Source organism: Drosophila biarmipes, chromosome 3R (genome assembly GCF_025231255.1).
Source record: "Drosophila biarmipes strain raj3 chromosome 3R, RU_DBia_V1.1, whole genome shotgun sequence".
Classification (NCBI taxonomy): domain Eukaryota; kingdom Metazoa; phylum Arthropoda; class Insecta; order Diptera; family Drosophilidae; genus Drosophila; species Drosophila biarmipes.
Genome location: NC_066616.1, coordinates 16,862,653 through 16,880,423, shown reverse-complemented (window position 1 = coordinate 16,880,423; position 17,771 = coordinate 16,862,653). Strand labels below are relative to the sequence as shown.

The 17,771-nt window shown below is 39.9% G+C and overlaps 2 protein-coding genes across 2 annotated transcripts; both read right to left on the bottom strand.

Annotated features, from left to right (window-relative positions):
- Nucleotides 1–10,986: 10,986 nt before the first annotated feature.
- On the bottom strand, nucleotides 10,987–13,451 carry LOC108031956 (peroxidase). The gene is made up of 5 exons (XM_017105744.3): nucleotides 12,203–13,451; nucleotides 11,802–12,141; nucleotides 11,550–11,745; nucleotides 11,390–11,495; nucleotides 10,987–11,326 (listed from the first exon to the last, which is right to left on the bottom strand). Exons 1-5 carry the CDS (start codon nucleotides 13,423–13,425, stop codon nucleotides 11,245–11,247), a joined length of 1,947 nt encoding a protein of 648 aa, XP_016961233.1. The 5' UTR covers nucleotides 13,426–13,451; the 3' UTR covers nucleotides 10,987–11,244.
- A 248-nt stretch (nucleotides 13,452–13,699) lies between these two features.
- On the bottom strand, nucleotides 13,700–17,613 carry LOC108031955 (uncharacterized). The gene is made up of 13 exons (XM_017105743.3): nucleotides 17,446–17,613; nucleotides 17,178–17,313; nucleotides 17,015–17,125; nucleotides 16,794–16,953; nucleotides 16,712–16,738; nucleotides 16,467–16,632; nucleotides 16,061–16,408; nucleotides 15,182–16,000; nucleotides 14,953–15,124; nucleotides 14,787–14,883; nucleotides 14,591–14,722; nucleotides 14,388–14,529; nucleotides 13,700–14,331 (listed from the first exon to the last, which is right to left on the bottom strand). Exons 1-13 carry the CDS (start codon nucleotides 17,538–17,540, stop codon nucleotides 14,103–14,105), a joined length of 2,634 nt encoding a protein of 877 aa, XP_016961232.1. The 5' UTR covers nucleotides 17,541–17,613; the 3' UTR covers nucleotides 13,700–14,102.
- Between the last annotated feature and the right edge of the window lie 158 nt (nucleotides 17,614–17,771).

Here is a 17,771-nt window from a genome sequence, read left to right as displayed (position 1 = left end):
TAATCCACTGGCATTGAAATCTATAAACTTTATATTTTTGACATTTTTTGCAAAAAAATGCACCCCCTAAAAAATTGCGAAAATTGGTTAAAAAAAAAAAACATTTTCTTTTACGTAATAGCGTTCATTAGCATAAGAAGCAAGCTGCTCAAAACAATGGTTCTTTAAACTCTACGCCTTGATTTCGCTAAACAACGCTTTAAAACCCGCCTATTAAAGTAATTTATGATTAACTTATTTCCCTCCAATTACATTTTTCTTAGTGCATAGAACGCAGTAGACGCAAGATATTTATTTAATGCTCCCCGCATATTTCATTTTACAAAGAATGTGGATCAAGTCGGGGATTATCAGGACGAGGGTTCAACGGGCGACTGGCTAATGACAGTCAGTAAAAAGAGGGCGTAGACAAAATCGCACTGCATCATAATCCCGGGCCATTAAGATCCTTATCTCGCTTTTCGGTCTGGAGTCTAGACGATGGATGAAAACCAGAGTCGCGAATCGGCCAATATTCGCGGAAAAACTGCTGGGTTCGTGGCAGGGTGTTTGTGGGCAGTGACTAATTACCAGCCCATAACTAAGTGTCCCAAAGAATTTAGTTTTAATTTCAGCGAATGCAATTATTCAAGCGGGCAGAGCAGCCCGAAATAAATGGCTCTTAATTCATAAAGTGCAGCACATGTTGCCAAAATGCGGCCGCCATGAATAAATGAAACCGCACAAAACTTTACTTCATTTGCACAAAAGTTCTAGAATTAATGTTCATTTTCGGTTGCACTTAGGTAAGCACAAGTTGGCTCTTACTTCACAATTAGCTGGCAAAATATTACAACGACCGAAGAGCTTATGCAACAGCACATCGTTAGTTGGGTCTTAGTCCGGAGAATTTTTCCCACAAATTGGCTGCATTCCCTCTGAGTGGTTCTAAAATCTGAAATATTTGCAGAAAGCCCTGCCAATTTCTGCCAAGAAAATGCTTTATTCCCAAATCTAGTGCATTCTTCGAAAAAATCATTGAAAAATAAGTAGAACGTAGAACATTTTGGTGGCAAATTGCACCAATTAAAAACATGGTAACTATTGTAAAATCTGTAGAAACCAAAAAGCGTGAAGAGTTTTCAATATTTTATTAAAGTTTTAAAAGTTAAATGGCCAATAAATATGGAAACTTTTTTGACAAGATACCTATGACATTAAACTATGACAACTTTACCAATAACCCACGATTTTATGTATTTTGAAAATTGATAGGCACGCAAATTTTCTTTACGTTCTATTCTTGGTATTTAGACAATATTGACAACTCCTTAAGGCCAGATACAAGATGCTAATCCGTACCACACGCCCAGGCGATCCATTTTTTATGGCCGGCGACCGAAACGACTTTCTGCGTCTGTTTGTCTGGGTCGGGACCCTTTTCCATCAATGGGCGACCATCATTTATGCGACATAAAAGTCAAAGGCTGTCAAATAGTTTCGATGAACTTCATCATTTTTATGCGCACAACAAGAATAGCCCAAGAACACATCCACACACGCTGGAAAAACAAAAATAAACTCGTAGATAACCATTACTCTGGCACAACCGCACAATAAATTTGAGTGGGTTTCATTTTGTGCAAATTTACTATCACTTGTCTCGATGGATGGTAGACTGAAAGCAATTGGAGCATTCAATTTACGGGGCAGCCTAAAAGCCTTTCTCTCCGCGCCGAGCACTCCCATTTTAAATTCCCCGATGCGCCTTTGTTCATATCACGCATACGCAGTGTGTGCCTGGGCGACCGTCATAACGCATAAATATGAGATAAATAAGCAATTCTGTGCGAAAAGGCGATGGCTGGCCGGGTGGCGAAATGAAGCCAAACCGAGCCCAGTGACCAAGCAATAAACTCTCAATTTCATTTATATGTATGAGCCATGTTAGCAATTCAAATGGACGATGTGCCAGATTCCCTAAGCCCTGCATAGTCAGCCCTATATCTATGGTAAGCCAAATATGAGGTGGGCGTGCCGAAGCAATTAAGCCATGAAATACCGTTGCCTACTTTCCGCGGCCATCGATTTACGGTGGAAAAATGGAGCGCAGAATCCATGAGCTGCAAAATCGCCTGAACGTCGACCACTTAACCCCACTGATTGCTTTGCATAACACTCTATTAATTAGGAGCCTGCCGGGCCAGGCACACAGTTTGCAATTAAGCGGAAAAGCGAGGGAATCCAGGGGATGTCGAGTATCTTTAATGAGTCCAAACAAGTGAAAATACTGGAAAATCCCCAAGGCTGACTAGGGTGAGTCTCTATTGTTTATCACAGGAATTGGTGGTACATACCCACTAACTATCTTTTTGTTTTTCAAAAAAAGTATCTTGCATACCAACAATTTTTCTGGGATTTAATATTTTGAGGTTTGTATATAAATATGTTGCATACCCATTTTATAGACCCTAAGTTAAAATATTTGTACTGTATTGTATATAAAAATAAATATGTCTCACATCTTTCAGAAAACCATTCCTTTAAACCACACAGGTAGTTTTCAGGTCCACCCTAATGTATCTGGAATCCCAAAGATATCGGCCAGTGCGTTTGACACTTCACTTAGAAGTCTATAGACCGACCCCGTTGTTCTCCATCAGAACCCCTTGACATAGACAAGATGCCTGTGAGGCCGGAACCACTTGGCACGTACGGATTGATGTTTCCATTTGGGAATCGTTCGGAGGATATGGTAGTTGATATGTTTGACTTTTCGCCCGGGCTCCGTGTGGGTCTACTTTAAGAGTGTTTGCTCAGTACAAACCCATGCCTCTACTTCCTTTAACTCTGAACGCGGATCTGGTTTCTGGGCTTTGTGGGTATTGTGGCTGCGATGGAAATGGCATTGTTTTGCGCACTTTGCACGTAGTTACTCCTCGTGGGAGTGTACTCATAAAAGCAAATTTCATCGGTTCTGACACGAGGCAGGAGCTCAATACGGTTGGATTGCCCAAACACCAACTAAACTGCAATTCAATCGCTGACTCGTCTTTTCCCTGGCGACGCCTTTAGTGCTAACTCTGTCGGAAATAGAAGTCAACCAATTCGCGTAATTATTTTATATTATTGGATTGCCTTATAAATATTCTCTATTACAAATACACTCTTTTTATAAGACCAAGCACTGACAAATGTTTTTCCTAATTTCGTTCAACATCTTCTCATTTACAATTTTATAATCAAATCAGAACGAAAAATTATACAATACTCATTATAAAGCGCTCAGATCGATTTCAAAACTAGTTTTCTGATAAAATCTGGAATTCGTTAAAAGCTTTCGATGTCGAACAGCAAAATCTCAATTAAAGTAAACAATTCTCAACAAAACGCCCCAAACAGCTCATAAAATGGCACGAGCTATTCACAAAAATACATCTTATTGGCATTTAATATATTCCAAAGCATTTATGAAGAGGCGTGAGACCCTGCCAGCAAATCGAAAAGTTCATATTCGACAGAAGTAAAAATAGATGAGAGTAGCTATAATTATGATGCATGACAAATAAACAAGGGGCTTAAGGTCCGAGACTGGCAACCAATGCATTTTTTATGGCAAGCTTAGTTTTTTAGTTCGAATTTCTGGTTTACATAAAAATCAAATTCCAAGAAGTCGGTATATTTCCTTTGACCAATCACGCCAACATCATCAAGGGCAGGTCTACGATTCTGGTTTATCTCGGTTCACCATCAATGGATTTGCAAAATATTAACCAGAACGCCCAAAAGAATTTACCGGCAACCGGTTATTTTGAAGTTTACATATATTTAGTATTTGATATGATAATGATTGCCTGATCAGATGCTAAGTTTAAGAAGCAGGGAATGCAGTTTGGTAGAGATAATATTAAAATAGAACTATGAATCAGCTAATCATAGCCGTAAAATGGTTATTATTTCCTATTTCTGAGAAGAATGATGCATCTTAAAAACAATTCAATGAACTTTCTCCGATTCGCAGTAATTAACAATGCATTTTCAGCCTTAAGCATGCTGAGCTTTTAAGGAAAATAACTGGGTGGATCAATGGAAAATCAAATGACGCGGGCCATAAATGCAGTCGGATTCCGGATTTAATGCTGGCTACCAAAACAAGACCGCAGATTTATGACTGGCTGTTAAAAAATACCGCCTAGCACAAAGAAATTATTGAATTGAATGGCGGCATAACAATCCTAATTAATTGTAAACAAGCCATGAAAAACATCAGCTCATGGTACGCACACACACACCCGGCACTTGGAGCTCATTTATATGGCACGTCGGTGGGGGGTGGGCGGCTGAGTGGGCGGTGGGTGGCGCCTTATGGGTGGTGCTGCTGCTCATTGTGATCCCTTTCGCTGCACCACACGCTGCGAGGGTGTGCGTGAGAGCAAAGAGTGACGGCTTCGCCGACGGTTTCCATTTGTACGATATACAATAATATTTTGATTGACTTTCCCCCACCTTAAAAAGCGGAATGGGCAGCACAACAAAGTGACATTTGATTTACGCCGACACGGAAAACAAGTTGTTAAGTCTACTCAATCCGCGAACCGTTTACTCGACAGCGGGAGGCGCCATTAGCACGGTGGGTTTGCCCGCTGGGAAGTATCAAGTAAAATATATAAAGAGTGATGAGATTAATGAGGTGGAATGTTTTATCAGTTTCGAGAAATTTATGACTAACCACGTATAAATAGAAATTCCTTTAAGAGCGCTCGTTGAATTTTAAATGCGGTGAGTTAAATCGTATTATTTTTTCTAATGTTTACTTTTATCCAATTTTAGTTTCTTTAATTTATTGCTCTAAGCACTGAAAAAGGTTTTCAAAGAAATTCTTTGTTTAGTAAACTTACTTTATATGTTAAAATATATTTTTAATTGTAAATATATTTTTTTTAATATATAAAACATCTTAAGCAAATTCTTGGTTGATTTGTTGTATCTTTTTTTAATCTTTTACATAGTAACCTTCTTTTTGGGTGTTCCCAAGATTATACCAATTTCTAGACCTCATTACCCCACAAAATCGAATTCTCATCAAATTATATTAAATGTGAGTACATTTCTTTGATCTTCCTACCTGTTTCTCAATAGCAGTAGGCTTCTCAATTATTCGAAGAGCATTCAGAGTGCCACTTGAGAAACAATCTAGCATAATTGTGTTGTACAGTCCTATATTTAAATGCCTGTTTTCCGATTTTTTTCGTGGAATGGGAAACGCAGACGGCGCTGCGCAAGAGTCAAATACCTCATTCGTCAATAAAATAAAATTATGATTCATTGTTTGCCGGCATCGCAGCAAACGCCTTCGCCTCCGAGTATCGCATCGCATTTTTGGACCAGATCAAAGTGTAGCCAGCGGGAATATTGTAAACATCTTAATTTGCATATAAATACGCATGGTGTATTGCTGTGTAATTTTTTGGAAAAAGATTTATGTGACCGCAACGAAATTTGCGTGTGTGCGCGGATTCATATTTATGGCCTGGCGAGAGGTCGGGGAAGCCGCACAGATTTGTCAGTTCATTAAAAATGAAGTGAGTGTAAATGTTAATGAATTTTACGTAAACGGAGCGCCCACCACAATTGTCAAGCAGCCTGGACAGGCGTGACCAGAAGGTGTCACATTGTGGCCAGTCCAAAGCTGTTAATCTAGCAGATCTGACGTTTGTTTTCCACTGGGAAAAAGTATACTTATTCGGTTTTATGATAAAATTATTCATTAACATTTATTTAAGAATATTTTTCATAAATCTTATCTTATACTATTTATTATAGAGAGCGATATCCTTCAATACTTAAATAATTGAATGACTTTTCTCCAAATTTAAATGATAGAAGTTGAATGCTGTAAAGGTTTTTTTTTAATTATTCTTTTATTTTTATAATTGCTAGGTCGCACTTTGTGATGTTTCAATGATTTCAATAACCAAACCCACCGTTAAAATATTTTTAAAAATTATAGAAACATAAATAAAGTCAAGTAGGCTGAAATAAGATGTAAAACGTTGCCATAAAAACGATTGATTTAGTACAAATTTAGTTTACATACTCTTGAATCTATTAGGCATATTGTAATAATAATTAGAAAAGTTTTCGCCTAGTGTGACACTATAAGTTTTAATTGCACTTGTACTGGTCGTGCGGCTTGCATCTAATTAAAATGCAAGTGGCGCAGTGGCAAATGCCGCACAATTTGTTGGGGAATAAATTCAAATAAGTGTCGAAGCGGCACCCCAGCCATGGGCATCGAAACTTTTCCAATAAACGCAGCTTATCGGGGTGTCGGACCCGTTCAGGCCGGGCCAAGACAAATGCTCGGCGCATGGCATAAAAAAGCGATTGCAAGGGGAGCTAGCAAAAGCGTTAACGGATATTGCTCCTCGCAATCACAAAATCCAAATGCAATGGCTTTGCCATTATTTACCACAGGCAAATTAAGTATACGCAGCGTGCGCACGAACCGAGTTTCCCGATGATTGCAATGCAGTTAAATTAGCTACGAACTTCGTGTCCCTTTGATATTTTTGGGCAATTGCATAACACAAACTGTATCAACTTTTTCCCCATTTAGGCCAGCACCATTTGTTACCCGTTATTTGCTATTTGTTTTCGCATTTTTTGTGTATTTATGAGCCTGTTTGGTAAGCGAAAAACAAATGGCCATAAATCAAGAGCCATATTCCGGCCACAGACAATGTTCCGAGCTGCCATGTAAATAGTGAAACTAACAAAAAACCAAAAAGGAACCATCATGGGGACCACCAAAAAGTATGCCGTTTAATTGTGGCACTTGAACTGCATTTTAAAGTCGCATCGGCTCGGAGTTCACTCACATCACGTATACGCCATGCATGCCCAGGCCGAAGGAGAATGAGAGCGACAGCGCGTGTGGGATTTTAATTACAGACAGTCGCGCCATTAAAGGCTTTTATGGCACTTCTTTACCAACAATTTTACGGCCAGCGACAAGCCAGAATAAATTTTATGCATTTTTTTTTTGGGATTTCCAGCAAGGATCAGGCATACGATACGAGTAGTGGCATCAGTGGCATACTCAAAGCCTTAATCTTTTTTCAACTATAATCCAATCAAGTGATTTTGCACAGAGAATACTTGAGTACCAAAAATTGTGAATGAATTTCGAATATTTACAATTGAATTTTCGTTGCTTGAAATCTATGCCAGTATAGTATTTATGTGTATCTTTCTACACCACTAAACTCAAGAGCTTAAGTGTTTTTCAATTGAGATATTTATGTTGTTAGGGCTTTTAGCTCTGTTTGAATTGAGCCATTCACACACAGGCACTTTAGCAAATTCCTAAATAATATAAATAAACCAACTGGTTAGATGAGTAAAACGAGGAAATGTTTATGGATAAACAAAGCTGTTAAACAAAAAATAATATTATCGACATGGCTTGTTTTTTTTGGGTTGCCAAGGGGATGATACATTTTTAATCTACCTATACTATAGATTTTTTAATCCTTCATATTTATAGAAATAAAAAATTCTAAACATAAAGTATACATAGGTATATAGGTTTTTTCTTGTTATCAAAGTACTTTACTTAATACCTCCGCTCTGGAGAGCAAAAATATTCACAGCCCACTCTTGCACGCTCCATTTAATCGTTTTTTCCGCTTTAATTGCGCTCAATACTTCCGATAGTTCTCGATTTGCGTAGTCCATTAAGTGTCGCAACTTGCCTGTAATGGAGGAGGGCCCATGGAAACGCTGCAGATATTTCCGAACCGGGCTCTTAAGTGGCACTTTAATTTTAACGAGCGTTTAATGTGCCTTTAATTACGAAAGCCGCTTGCACCCTGTCTTCGGGTTGATTGAATGTTTGCCGTTGAAATTGAGATTAAAGGCCGGGGCGGAGGAGCCGGACCGGAAAGGCAGACTCTATTCATACAACATAAGCGCGGGTACATCCTGTCTTTTCAGGTCCCTTGTTTTGCCTTTCATTCCAGGGACCCCAAGGTCTGCGGGTCCATCCATCCAAGTGGCTCTGTTTTTTGTCTCGCCACTGACAAAATGCAATATTAATCATGTCGAGAGGCCGACCGGTCGGCGAAATTCCGGCTGATTTCCCACAGCACCATTCAGCAGACAGCCAATTCAATTAGCAGCTAATGAAGTAATTTCGCCAGGTCGCCAATTAATTTACTTTATTCTCAAGCCATTGCAGTGCGCTTCAACAGGTTTTGCGGTCATAAAAGTGCCCCGGCAGCAAATTGGGAAAATATTCCATACGACTGTCATTTCAGATGCAAGATAGCGAAAGTAAACACTTGAACGTGAGAATGACAATCCTGTCCGCCCAAAGGACATCAGGATTTTATGATGTTTCGGGGGCAGGCAATTATTTTTTATTGACCAACCAGCATGTGAGTGCATACGAATGGTAATCACGGTCTAAGTCAACTTACTACCACAAATATTAAAAAGATGTACAGAAAGTAGCCTAACAGCCCTAAATCTTAAATGCAATCGTTTGTAACTAAGCCTTAAACAAAGATGTATGCCTGTCCAAGTTCTAGTGAATTTAAATGGCAAAGCGTTTAATTTGAAGTCGCTTTTATTTTGATTACAAATGACTTGCTTTGCGCCCTTTGCCGTTAGAACAGACAAATAAGTTTGCTTGGCCCGGGGCCAACTAATCATACACTCAAAAAACTTTTTAAAATATTCGGAAAATGAATATAAACTTTAAAATATAAATAAATATTTCACTACTTATGAAAGGATATCTTTTTGGGAAAAGATTCTTAAAACCAATTCTTAAAAATGGAAAAACTGGAGGGAAAGTTCTATAATCTTATGGCATAGTTATTATAATACTTTAAGTAAATATTTTCTAAAACAAATTTAAACATTTTTTTTATCAAATCAACACTTAAAAGAAATATAGCTCTCCTGCTTCCTTCGAGTGTCGACCTCAGCGGCATGGGCAAACTTTATGGCACACAGGGGCATAGACAAAGGCCAAATGAGATGGAGACGGCTTGCATTGGTAACCGACTCCTGTCGGAGGCCAATTTGGACGCCTGCAGCTGTTACAGTTCCAGAAGTTGGCCGTCTGCTTGATTCGGCCCGCTGTTCATTATCTCGTCTCAATTGGCCGCCCGTACAATGCATTAATAGTTGCTCGGGCCAGACAAGTCAATTGTGCGACCTTGGCGTTGGCGTGTGGCTGCTAAATGGTTCTTAAAGATTCCGGCAAACTGATATTTTTAACGTAGACCTTAAATCGCATGCTGACCCGGCCAATTTACGAGCGAAACCAAATCGAAATACTGGCATATAAAGATAAATCGTTGTCATGGCGGCAGCAGCTTATTGGTGCCCAACTTGAAATGCCATGGCTGCTGCAAAATATTGTCATTTGTTGTGCGAATGATGGCGATAACTCAGCGATGCCGAATCGCAATTTATGCAGTCCCCATGGTCTGCCGCCTACATGTGTGGATGAGGCCCCCATGACATGTCGTCATCATTTTTGCGTATTGGATACGCCTCATTTGAGTGATTCTGATTGACTTTCGAGCGGCCTCCTAATCGGTTACACAGCCCTATCAATTCCACTCGTAAACAATTTGGGAAAGTGTCCTGTTTACGTCAGACATTGTCAACACGAAAACAGTGTTTGATGTCCTTTGTCCTTCCGCCGGCCGTGGATCATAAACACTTTCGGCCATATAGTATCGGTCATATAAAATACATCCATAAAATGCGACACAAACGGAATTAAACAAACACTAGCGCGTCGTTAGTTGTTTCCGGTTCCGCAATTTCATGGGCCAGGCCGCCAGAAAGTATGCAACGAAATGTTTCCCTCGTGTCGGATAATAAACACATAAATATGGACCGAGTTTCACTTCAAGGTCGAAATCAGGCAATCAGGGATTTAGTTACAATCGAAGCCAATCATGTGCGTGTGCCGAGAGACAAACCATAAAAACCCACATAAAATATAATTGAAAGACTTGTACATAAGTTCCTCTTTCAACGACTTTCGCGTGCGTTGTTTTTTGAGGATAGTGCGATTTTTAGGAAAGATATCGCTTTAAATTTGCGATTATTGTTATGGTTCTGACAGAGGGAAAAGATAACTAATAAAAAAAAGGGAATGATAGAATAGGTTATGTTGAAGATACTCTAAATAAATTAAAAACTACTTTTTTAAATGGTAATGCTGATATACAAAGTGTTCTCTGATTTTCAGAACTAAAACCTATCTGAAAGAAATTCTATTTTTTAATGCAATACAAAATATATATTTTGTATATATGTACAATCCAGAGATTTTTTTCAAATGCGCATTGTGTTGACAAGGAACTATCTTATTCGCTCTTCGTGGTTGATGTGGTTGTGATACCCCACGGGCACAGTGAGTTCCGCAACAGGCACTCGATATACGGCCTAAGATCAATGGCCTCAGTGGACGGAGAGAAGAGCACTATAAGCAGGGCAGCCAAGATGGTCATCAGAAAGACGGAGAACTGCATCGTGACTTAGTTGATGTTTTACTACGTCTCAATCCCAACGTTTTTCAAATTTATACTCGCCGCAAACCGTTTCTTTGCCCAGTTGGAGGAAGTTTTCTTAGACGTTATTTGTGGTTGCTCGCAAATATTTGCAGTACGATAGTATTGGACTACACAATGTTAGTACATTTGTTTATACAAAGAAAACTATCCGTAATTTGTACACTTTAGGTAGAAAAAGTGGTTTACATTTTAAATAACACATAAAATATTTTAAAATTTGTCATATCTTTTTACTTTATTAAATATTTTAATATATTTTTCTTTGAATATAAGGAACAATCGCTGGAGCTTCTAGGTTTAATATTATAAGTTAATAATATAATAAACTTTTTCACCGCTCCGTAAAGACCTATGAATCTTTGATATTAACTTATAAATAATCATTAACAAGAAAAAACAGCAATTGTATACCCTTTTCTTAACAATCCTTTTTATTCCCATGAAGCTTATCCGTAAATATAAAATAAATATCTTGAGCGAGTTTCATAATTAATTAATTTTTAACAGAAGATCACAAATTCAAAACAAAATGAACTTTGTTATTTGATTGTGAAAAATATTTGATGCAAAGCATGATAGTGCAAATTAATAAAAATGTTTGCATCTAAAAGAACAAATTGGGCATGCTAATTTGTTTCAGATACATTTACTAGCAATTCTACTAGTGTACAAGCTGAGGCCTGAGATCCTGCCACTTGCTAAGATCGATTTGGGGTATAAAATTGCAGTTGAGTAGTAAGTTGCTAAGGATAAAGAAATGATATATAAAGGGGATATTTCGAAAATAAAAATATGTATGAACTTACTGTGAGTTGGGGAATACAAATACGTTCGGCTGAACTAAGTGCAGATAGTTGGCATTACTGCAGAACAAGCTGGCCAAGCTCACCTTGCGAATCTCTGCCAGTTGAGCTGTGGAATAAGTATATAAAAATGCTGTTATCTTTATAAATACTATCGACTTACCGCGTGTAAAACCTCCTGCGCTCTCCCGCTCGAAGAAGAACCTATCGCCACGTCGTGTGTTTAGGAACTGTTTGCCTATCACACACAACAGAGTGGGTCCGAATAGAGCATCCGGAACATGGTACTCGAGAGTGCCACCCACACTAAGCTCCACATCATCCGGAGTGGCGTATAATCGACGCAGCAGCGAAATTTTCTGGAGCAGTACAATGTTTAGTATTGCCTTTTACAAAAACTATCACTATAAGCTACCTCTCCCGGAATCTCATGAGCGAAGTCCGCCCAATCCACAGCCCTTCGCAGTCCACAGAACTCTCGCACATCGTTGTAGGAGGCCAAGCCGAAGTCGCGTGCCCTCTGGATATCTATGGACTTCAGATCTGATCCGTAGTCCTCGAACTCCTTGCGGTTGAAGTAGTGTTTGATCTCCCGGTCGATGTTACCATCCGAGCGCTTGTGCAGCTGAGTGGCCAAACCTCTCAATAGGGCATCAAAATTGTCGCCGCTGTGCAGTAAGCGAATGGTCTCCGTTCGATCAAGGTAGTCACTCAGGCGCAGGGTTTGATTAGAGCTGCGATTGGGGGCAACCAGCCTATAATTGATAAATGTAATATTAAATAAGTAAACCATGATGTATCAAATCAAACACTTACGAAAACCAGCCGGGAATCTGGGTGTGGGCATATCGGAAGGCAGCGGCAGAAAACTCCGCATAGGCAGCAGGATTCACCGTCTCATCGTAGTCGTTCACATACTCTGTGGGCTCCACTGGATATACGAGCCCATTCAGGTAGGTATAAGTGCGACCCACGAACAGCGGCAGCCAGTCGTAGTAGGTGATCTTCTGGAACTGGGCTATGTTGATCTTGCGCGCCTCCTGGAAGATGCGCTCGTCGTCGTGGTCGGGGTTAATTAGCGCCAGATTCTCGGCCAGGCGATTGTGCTCCCGCACCAGCAGAGTCTGCAGCAGGGCTATGGTGGGCGAGAAGCGGTTACGCTTGTCCGGCATACTGTAGCATTCGCTCTTGACCCCGCACTCGCCATTCTCATTTTGGCTCAACGGCAGCCAGTGCTGTCCATTCGTGTAGCTCGTCTTCAAAAGACCTCCCTTAAACAGCCTCAATTTGCTGTTTTGCGATGGGTTATTGCCATAGACCGAGGAGAGATCCAGGTAGGCAGTGGCCACCGACAGCTTCTCGGGATATGGAGATGCAGTCTTGGGGCAAATGGCATCCGCTTCGGACACACTGCGGGCAAAGTGCAGGCAGGTCTTGCCCGTGTGATAGGCGATGGGTCCGCCACGGGGCAGACTGATGGTCAGACAGCGGGGATGACGTGGCTCAGCACAGCAATCCAGGGGAGCTCCCCGAGTGCTCAGCTGGCTGATGTCGTGGGCCACGAACTGACCCCATTGCATGGCCGCCATGGTGCGGAACAGATCGTTCTTCGTCTGCTCGCCGTACAGGGACAAGGAGATCAGACGGGCATTCGGGGCCTGCTCCACTTGGCGGGGAGGCAAGAGCCTGCGATACGGCGAAACCGAAATTCCAAACTCCGGATACAACAGGTTATTGCAGGCTCCATCCAAAGTCCGGTAGTGCAGATTTCGGGTATCATTCAGGCAGTTGCGAGGCGGAATGCCGCACCTTAAAGGCTGGCGAGTACCAGAAGGCGCGGCCCAACTGTTGTGTGCACTGTTGGAATTGTACTTAGGCATGAAGTCCTTGATCAGAGCATCCAAACTTCCATCACTGACCGCCGGACGGATGTCAAAGGCGTTCCGTTTGGAGCGGGACAAGGGCTCCATGGACGAAAATGGACACCTGGTGGCCACCGCCACAGCCAGCGAACTCAGAACCACCAGAAACACTCTCATAGCACCGACGACACAACAAACCTTAATGCAGCACCAGCAGTCGGGCGGCCATATATAGATCTCCGCCAGCTGCTGGGCCTCACGATCTACGAGCTCCGGCGACGTGATAATACAACGCGAAATTCTTGGTAAGATCGGCTAGATTGAAGAACGTGCAGAAATATGCGAGCATAATTTCCAATATTCGGAAGTCTTTTACTGGGGGTGAATTTCAAAAACAAATAATGTCGACCGGAACGTGTTCACGATCCGCAAAAAAAATACAATGGTCAAGTTCTTATTAAACGCAGCTGATACAAAACGATAAAAGAATTGGTTGTTGTATTTTTGCCAAAAGCATGAACAATGAAAACAGGTAAAACTAAATCATTAAGAAGTGCTTTAAGTAACGAGTTCTGACTCATAGTTCTTTTTTTTCTTTGATGATTAACTCAAACTAGTGTAAGAAATATGAGTGTAACATATGATTACCCTAAACAAATATCAGTTTTTGGCATTCTGTATTTATAACATATATATAAATTAACTGGAATGTGTATTAGATTGTATTCAAGTAAAAAATAAACATAGTTCATTCTCTTGATTTCTTGTGTGAGGATTAACAGGATTGTAAAAAACACAATGTTTATAGGACGTAACAAAAACTCCATTTGTTTGAAAACAGTTTGTAAATTAACTCACTTCTTGGAGTCTGTTAAAAAGTTCCTTAAACCTGGCGGCATTTGAAGATAGGAGCTAAGAACTGTCTTCCACTTGTAGTGATAGGTGCTGTACTCAGTGTACAACGATGAGGCCTCTTCGTTATCAATCAAAGCTTCGGTATGAAGCTGCAGTCTTTTTAAAATCAATGAACAGCTCACGATGACCATTTTGGGATAATCCGGACCGACATCCGGACAATCAATCCTAAGATATATAGTCAGTTTTTAACTGTTAATAGCTGTTTAGAATTTGAAACTCACATGATATCAATGTAATGTTCCATAATTCGCTTGATTACACGAAAAACTTGTCTGTAGATTTGGACATCTTTGAAATATATGTCATCCAATTCAATTAACTCAACTATTTTCAAAATATTATCACTGGCGTGTTGCAAAAAGCCTGTATATAGTGAGAAAAGAGACTTGTTCAGCAGAAACCAAATAGTTTTAAAAATACTAACCATTCATTGCTAAAAACATAGAGAATTTAAGTACTCCCAACAAACGAATTTCATCCTTTTCGGCACAATGCAAGGCCAGAAAACTATTGTAGGTTCCGTATAAAATGGACAAATTTAGTTGCAGTTTTACATCTGAAATATAAACGCAAAGAAGATTAAAGAAAACGCAATATAAATTAAAAATATTTATTCAAACCTTGTCTAGACTGCTTCCAAGTAGAAATTTCGTTGTTTATCGCGAATATGAATGCCTTGTTATGTCGTAAAAACTCTGGAGAAAGCTTCTTTTCAAGCTAAAAGTCAAAAGTTTGTGAAAATAATAAGTAAACTTTAAAAAAAAAAACAAAATACTTTTTACTTACACTTGATTGTTCTCGATTAAGATTGGAGGAACAATTTAAATCTTTGCATTGTGCTAGCTCCAAGAAGATGTTTTGATCGCGATGCCTGAGAAAATCGGGGCAAACAACTAATTCCTCACCGGCAAAAACCTCATTTTCCGTAACTCCAACCAATTTTCCTTGTGGAAGCGAACTGAAAAAATGATCATATCTATATGAATAAGAAAAAAGAATAAATAAGTATACTCACATGACTTTCACATTTTCAGTCACACAATTGTGTTTAAAAGCTTTTAAAGTGACACAAAACGTGGATTTTACTTGAAAAGTATTTTCGATTTTGTTGAAATATTGATGAATAAACTGGTGAAAATATTTGGCAAAGCTTGTCAGCAACTGGCACCGTTTTGATGTGTTAAAGATATCAAAAATTTCATCTACTTGGTGTGCAGGCAAGGTTTCCGCAGTTGTGATATCTTCCACAGTATCAATTTCATACTTTTGAATGCATATCGACTGAAGTTTATCAGCAAACTGAAGGATTGGACTATCCTTAGAAGACTTTTCTTGAAGCTCACTTTCGAACTCATCCAGACTATCGTGAATCTTATTGTAACAGTCTACGAAATCTGAAATCGCGTTTACTCCATAGTAACTAAAAGCATTTGCGCTTATACGGTCAGTGGAAGTCGGAAGCGCGCCACACTTGCCAAATTCTTCATGAGTTTCATTCATGCCTTCTCCGGGTTTCGGATAGTAGAGCTCAGCTCGCTGGGAATTTAATAGAACGTGAGCACCCAAACGTAGAAGAATCGCCGACATTACATTAATCATGTCGGTTTTGCCAAGAGCCATCAAATAAAAGAATTTATCTGCGAGGTCATGGTCACTGTAGATAAAAACAGACAGACGGAATGCTGTGGTTACTATATTCTGATACTTTTCTTTGGTAAGCAGTGTATAGTCCGGTACTGTGGCAAGTAATTCTCCAATAAGATTGTATTCTTGATCCTCTTCCCGGGCATGCTCCTGTATAAACGTCCAAGCGTCACGGGGATCACTGATTACTCTGTTTCGGAATAATAGAACTGTGATAAGAGTAGACCACGAAAATTGGCACATTACTTACCCGCCCTCCATCGCCATGTCAACTAAAGCCGGAAGTATATATTCCCCGGATTGAAGGAACAATCGAAACAGTATCGATGCCTCTAGCATTGGTATCAGGCCAATTTTATAACCGTAGCACTCAAATTGATGGACTTCCGCATCGGACTCCATGCACACCTTTGAGCAATAGGTCTTAAAACGACAGTTATCACAGGTATACAGCTGCTCCCGGTGCAGGCCACACAGATCGCAGTTCAGGAATGGAGCATTGAACTGGAAGAACACAGGATTTTCGACCAGAACTATTTCTCCTTTGGGAATGTCGTCGGAGGCGAAGACTCCGGCAGGCTTATCTTTGGATTTTTCGCTGTGAAAGAATATGAAAATTAGTTAAACATCTGTCAAGTTGATCGTTCAGTACTTACAAGTATTCACAAGCTTGGCTGGCAAATGGTATTTTCCGCTTAAGCTTGAAACCCCTGAATGGCGTTAAGTCCTTGCTTTCCACTTTCTCGCTTAACTCAACATTCCGCCTAGCTTGGCTGATTCGCTCTTCATATTGTTGTATAAGACATAGAAACTGTCCAATTTCTGGGATACATATAAAAAGTAATTGTTATTATATGTCCAGTGTGGAATTCTTAAAAAGTAAAATTCTCGAAATACTCACCATTTTTTTCAGACAATGGAGTTTGTTCTGAAATAGAAAGTCATTTAATTTTTAAATAATAAATAAATATAGGTAATATTACCAATGAGTGCTTTTAGGAAAGTCAATTTATCTTTCGCTGCTTGATACTCCCGGTTCATATAGAGGCTTATGCAAAGAAGGATCTGCGAGACCAGAGTTCCCTCTGTTGTCTTGAGAGTTTCGTCCAGGGACTCGTAAAACAACAAGTCATGGCAGGCGTTCTTATAATAGAGTAGGGTTGTTTATATAGTTCCTTAAAGTTGTTGGTGCAAAAGGACCTACCGCATGCTGGTTAGTCTTCATATAGAGCACACTTCGAGCCAAAATAGCATCTACGAATGCTGGGGTGCCGCTGGGTGCGCGGCATATGATCTCGTCCAGACTCTGCGTAGTCTGAATAAATGGAGTAAAACATGATAATTCATCAGATATCTAATGGAAATACCTTCTTTAGCACAACGGGGTTCTTCATCTGCATGCACTCCTTGGAAAGGTTGAGACAACTTTGAGCATTTTCGGAAAAGCCGAGGAAAACTGCATCGGTTTCCTTTCGCAAAACCTTCAAGAACAGCTCGCATTCTCTGAAATAGGACAAAATGCACGTATTAGGTGGGATATCTTTGGAGACCTAGAGGTCCTCGCAGCAGGATAAGCAGAATTTCGCAAGACTGGGAAACCTGCGTGGTCCTAGACCGAAGAGCGTTTGTACTTACATCAGGTTGCGCGGACACATGACCTTTGACATCGTGACATATTCAGAGGCCTCGGGACTAGGGTCTGGCACCAAAGGCAGTGGTATTCTATGCATTTTTAGCAGTTAATTTGGAAAAAACTCAGTAATGCGTGTTTTTAAAGCTCTGGCGCTAAGAATGTGACCGCATCCCGTATCTACAAAAATCCGGTATCTTTATGTGTGCCGTTTTACAATACATCCATGGAGTGGTTCCAGATACACTCTATAGAACAAAATATTTAATCATGGTTTTAAATTAAAATAAAAAAAAAGAATAATAATAATAATAGTTATATTCTAAAATCG

Excerpts from the sequence above, each read along its gene's own strand:
- LOC108031956 (XM_017105744.3), bottom strand. The coding sequence starts at position 13,425 with ATGAGAGTGTTTCTGGTGGTTCTGAGTTCGCTGGCTGTGGCGGTGGCC. Across the intron at positions 11,746-11,801 it reads CTCATGAGATTCCGGGAGAG|AAAATTTCGCTGCTGCGTCG; the intron begins GTAGCTTATAGT and ends GTACTGCTCCAG. Across the intron at positions 11,496-11,549 it reads CGCAGGAGGTTTTACACGCG|CTCAACTGGCAGAGATTCGC; the intron begins GTAAGTCGATAG and ends CTTATTCCACAG.
- LOC108031955 (XM_017105743.3), bottom strand. The coding sequence starts at position 17,540 with ATGCATAGAATACCACTGCCTTTGGTGCCAGACCCTAGTCCCGAGGCC. Across the intron at positions 14,530-14,590 it reads TATGTTTTTAGCAATGAATG|GCTTTTTGCAACACGCCAGT; the intron begins GTTAGTATTTTT and ends CACTATATACAG. Across the intron at positions 14,332-14,387 it reads GAACATTACATTGATATCAT|GATTGATTGTCCGGATGTCG; the intron begins GTGAGTTTCAAA and ends TATATATCTTAG.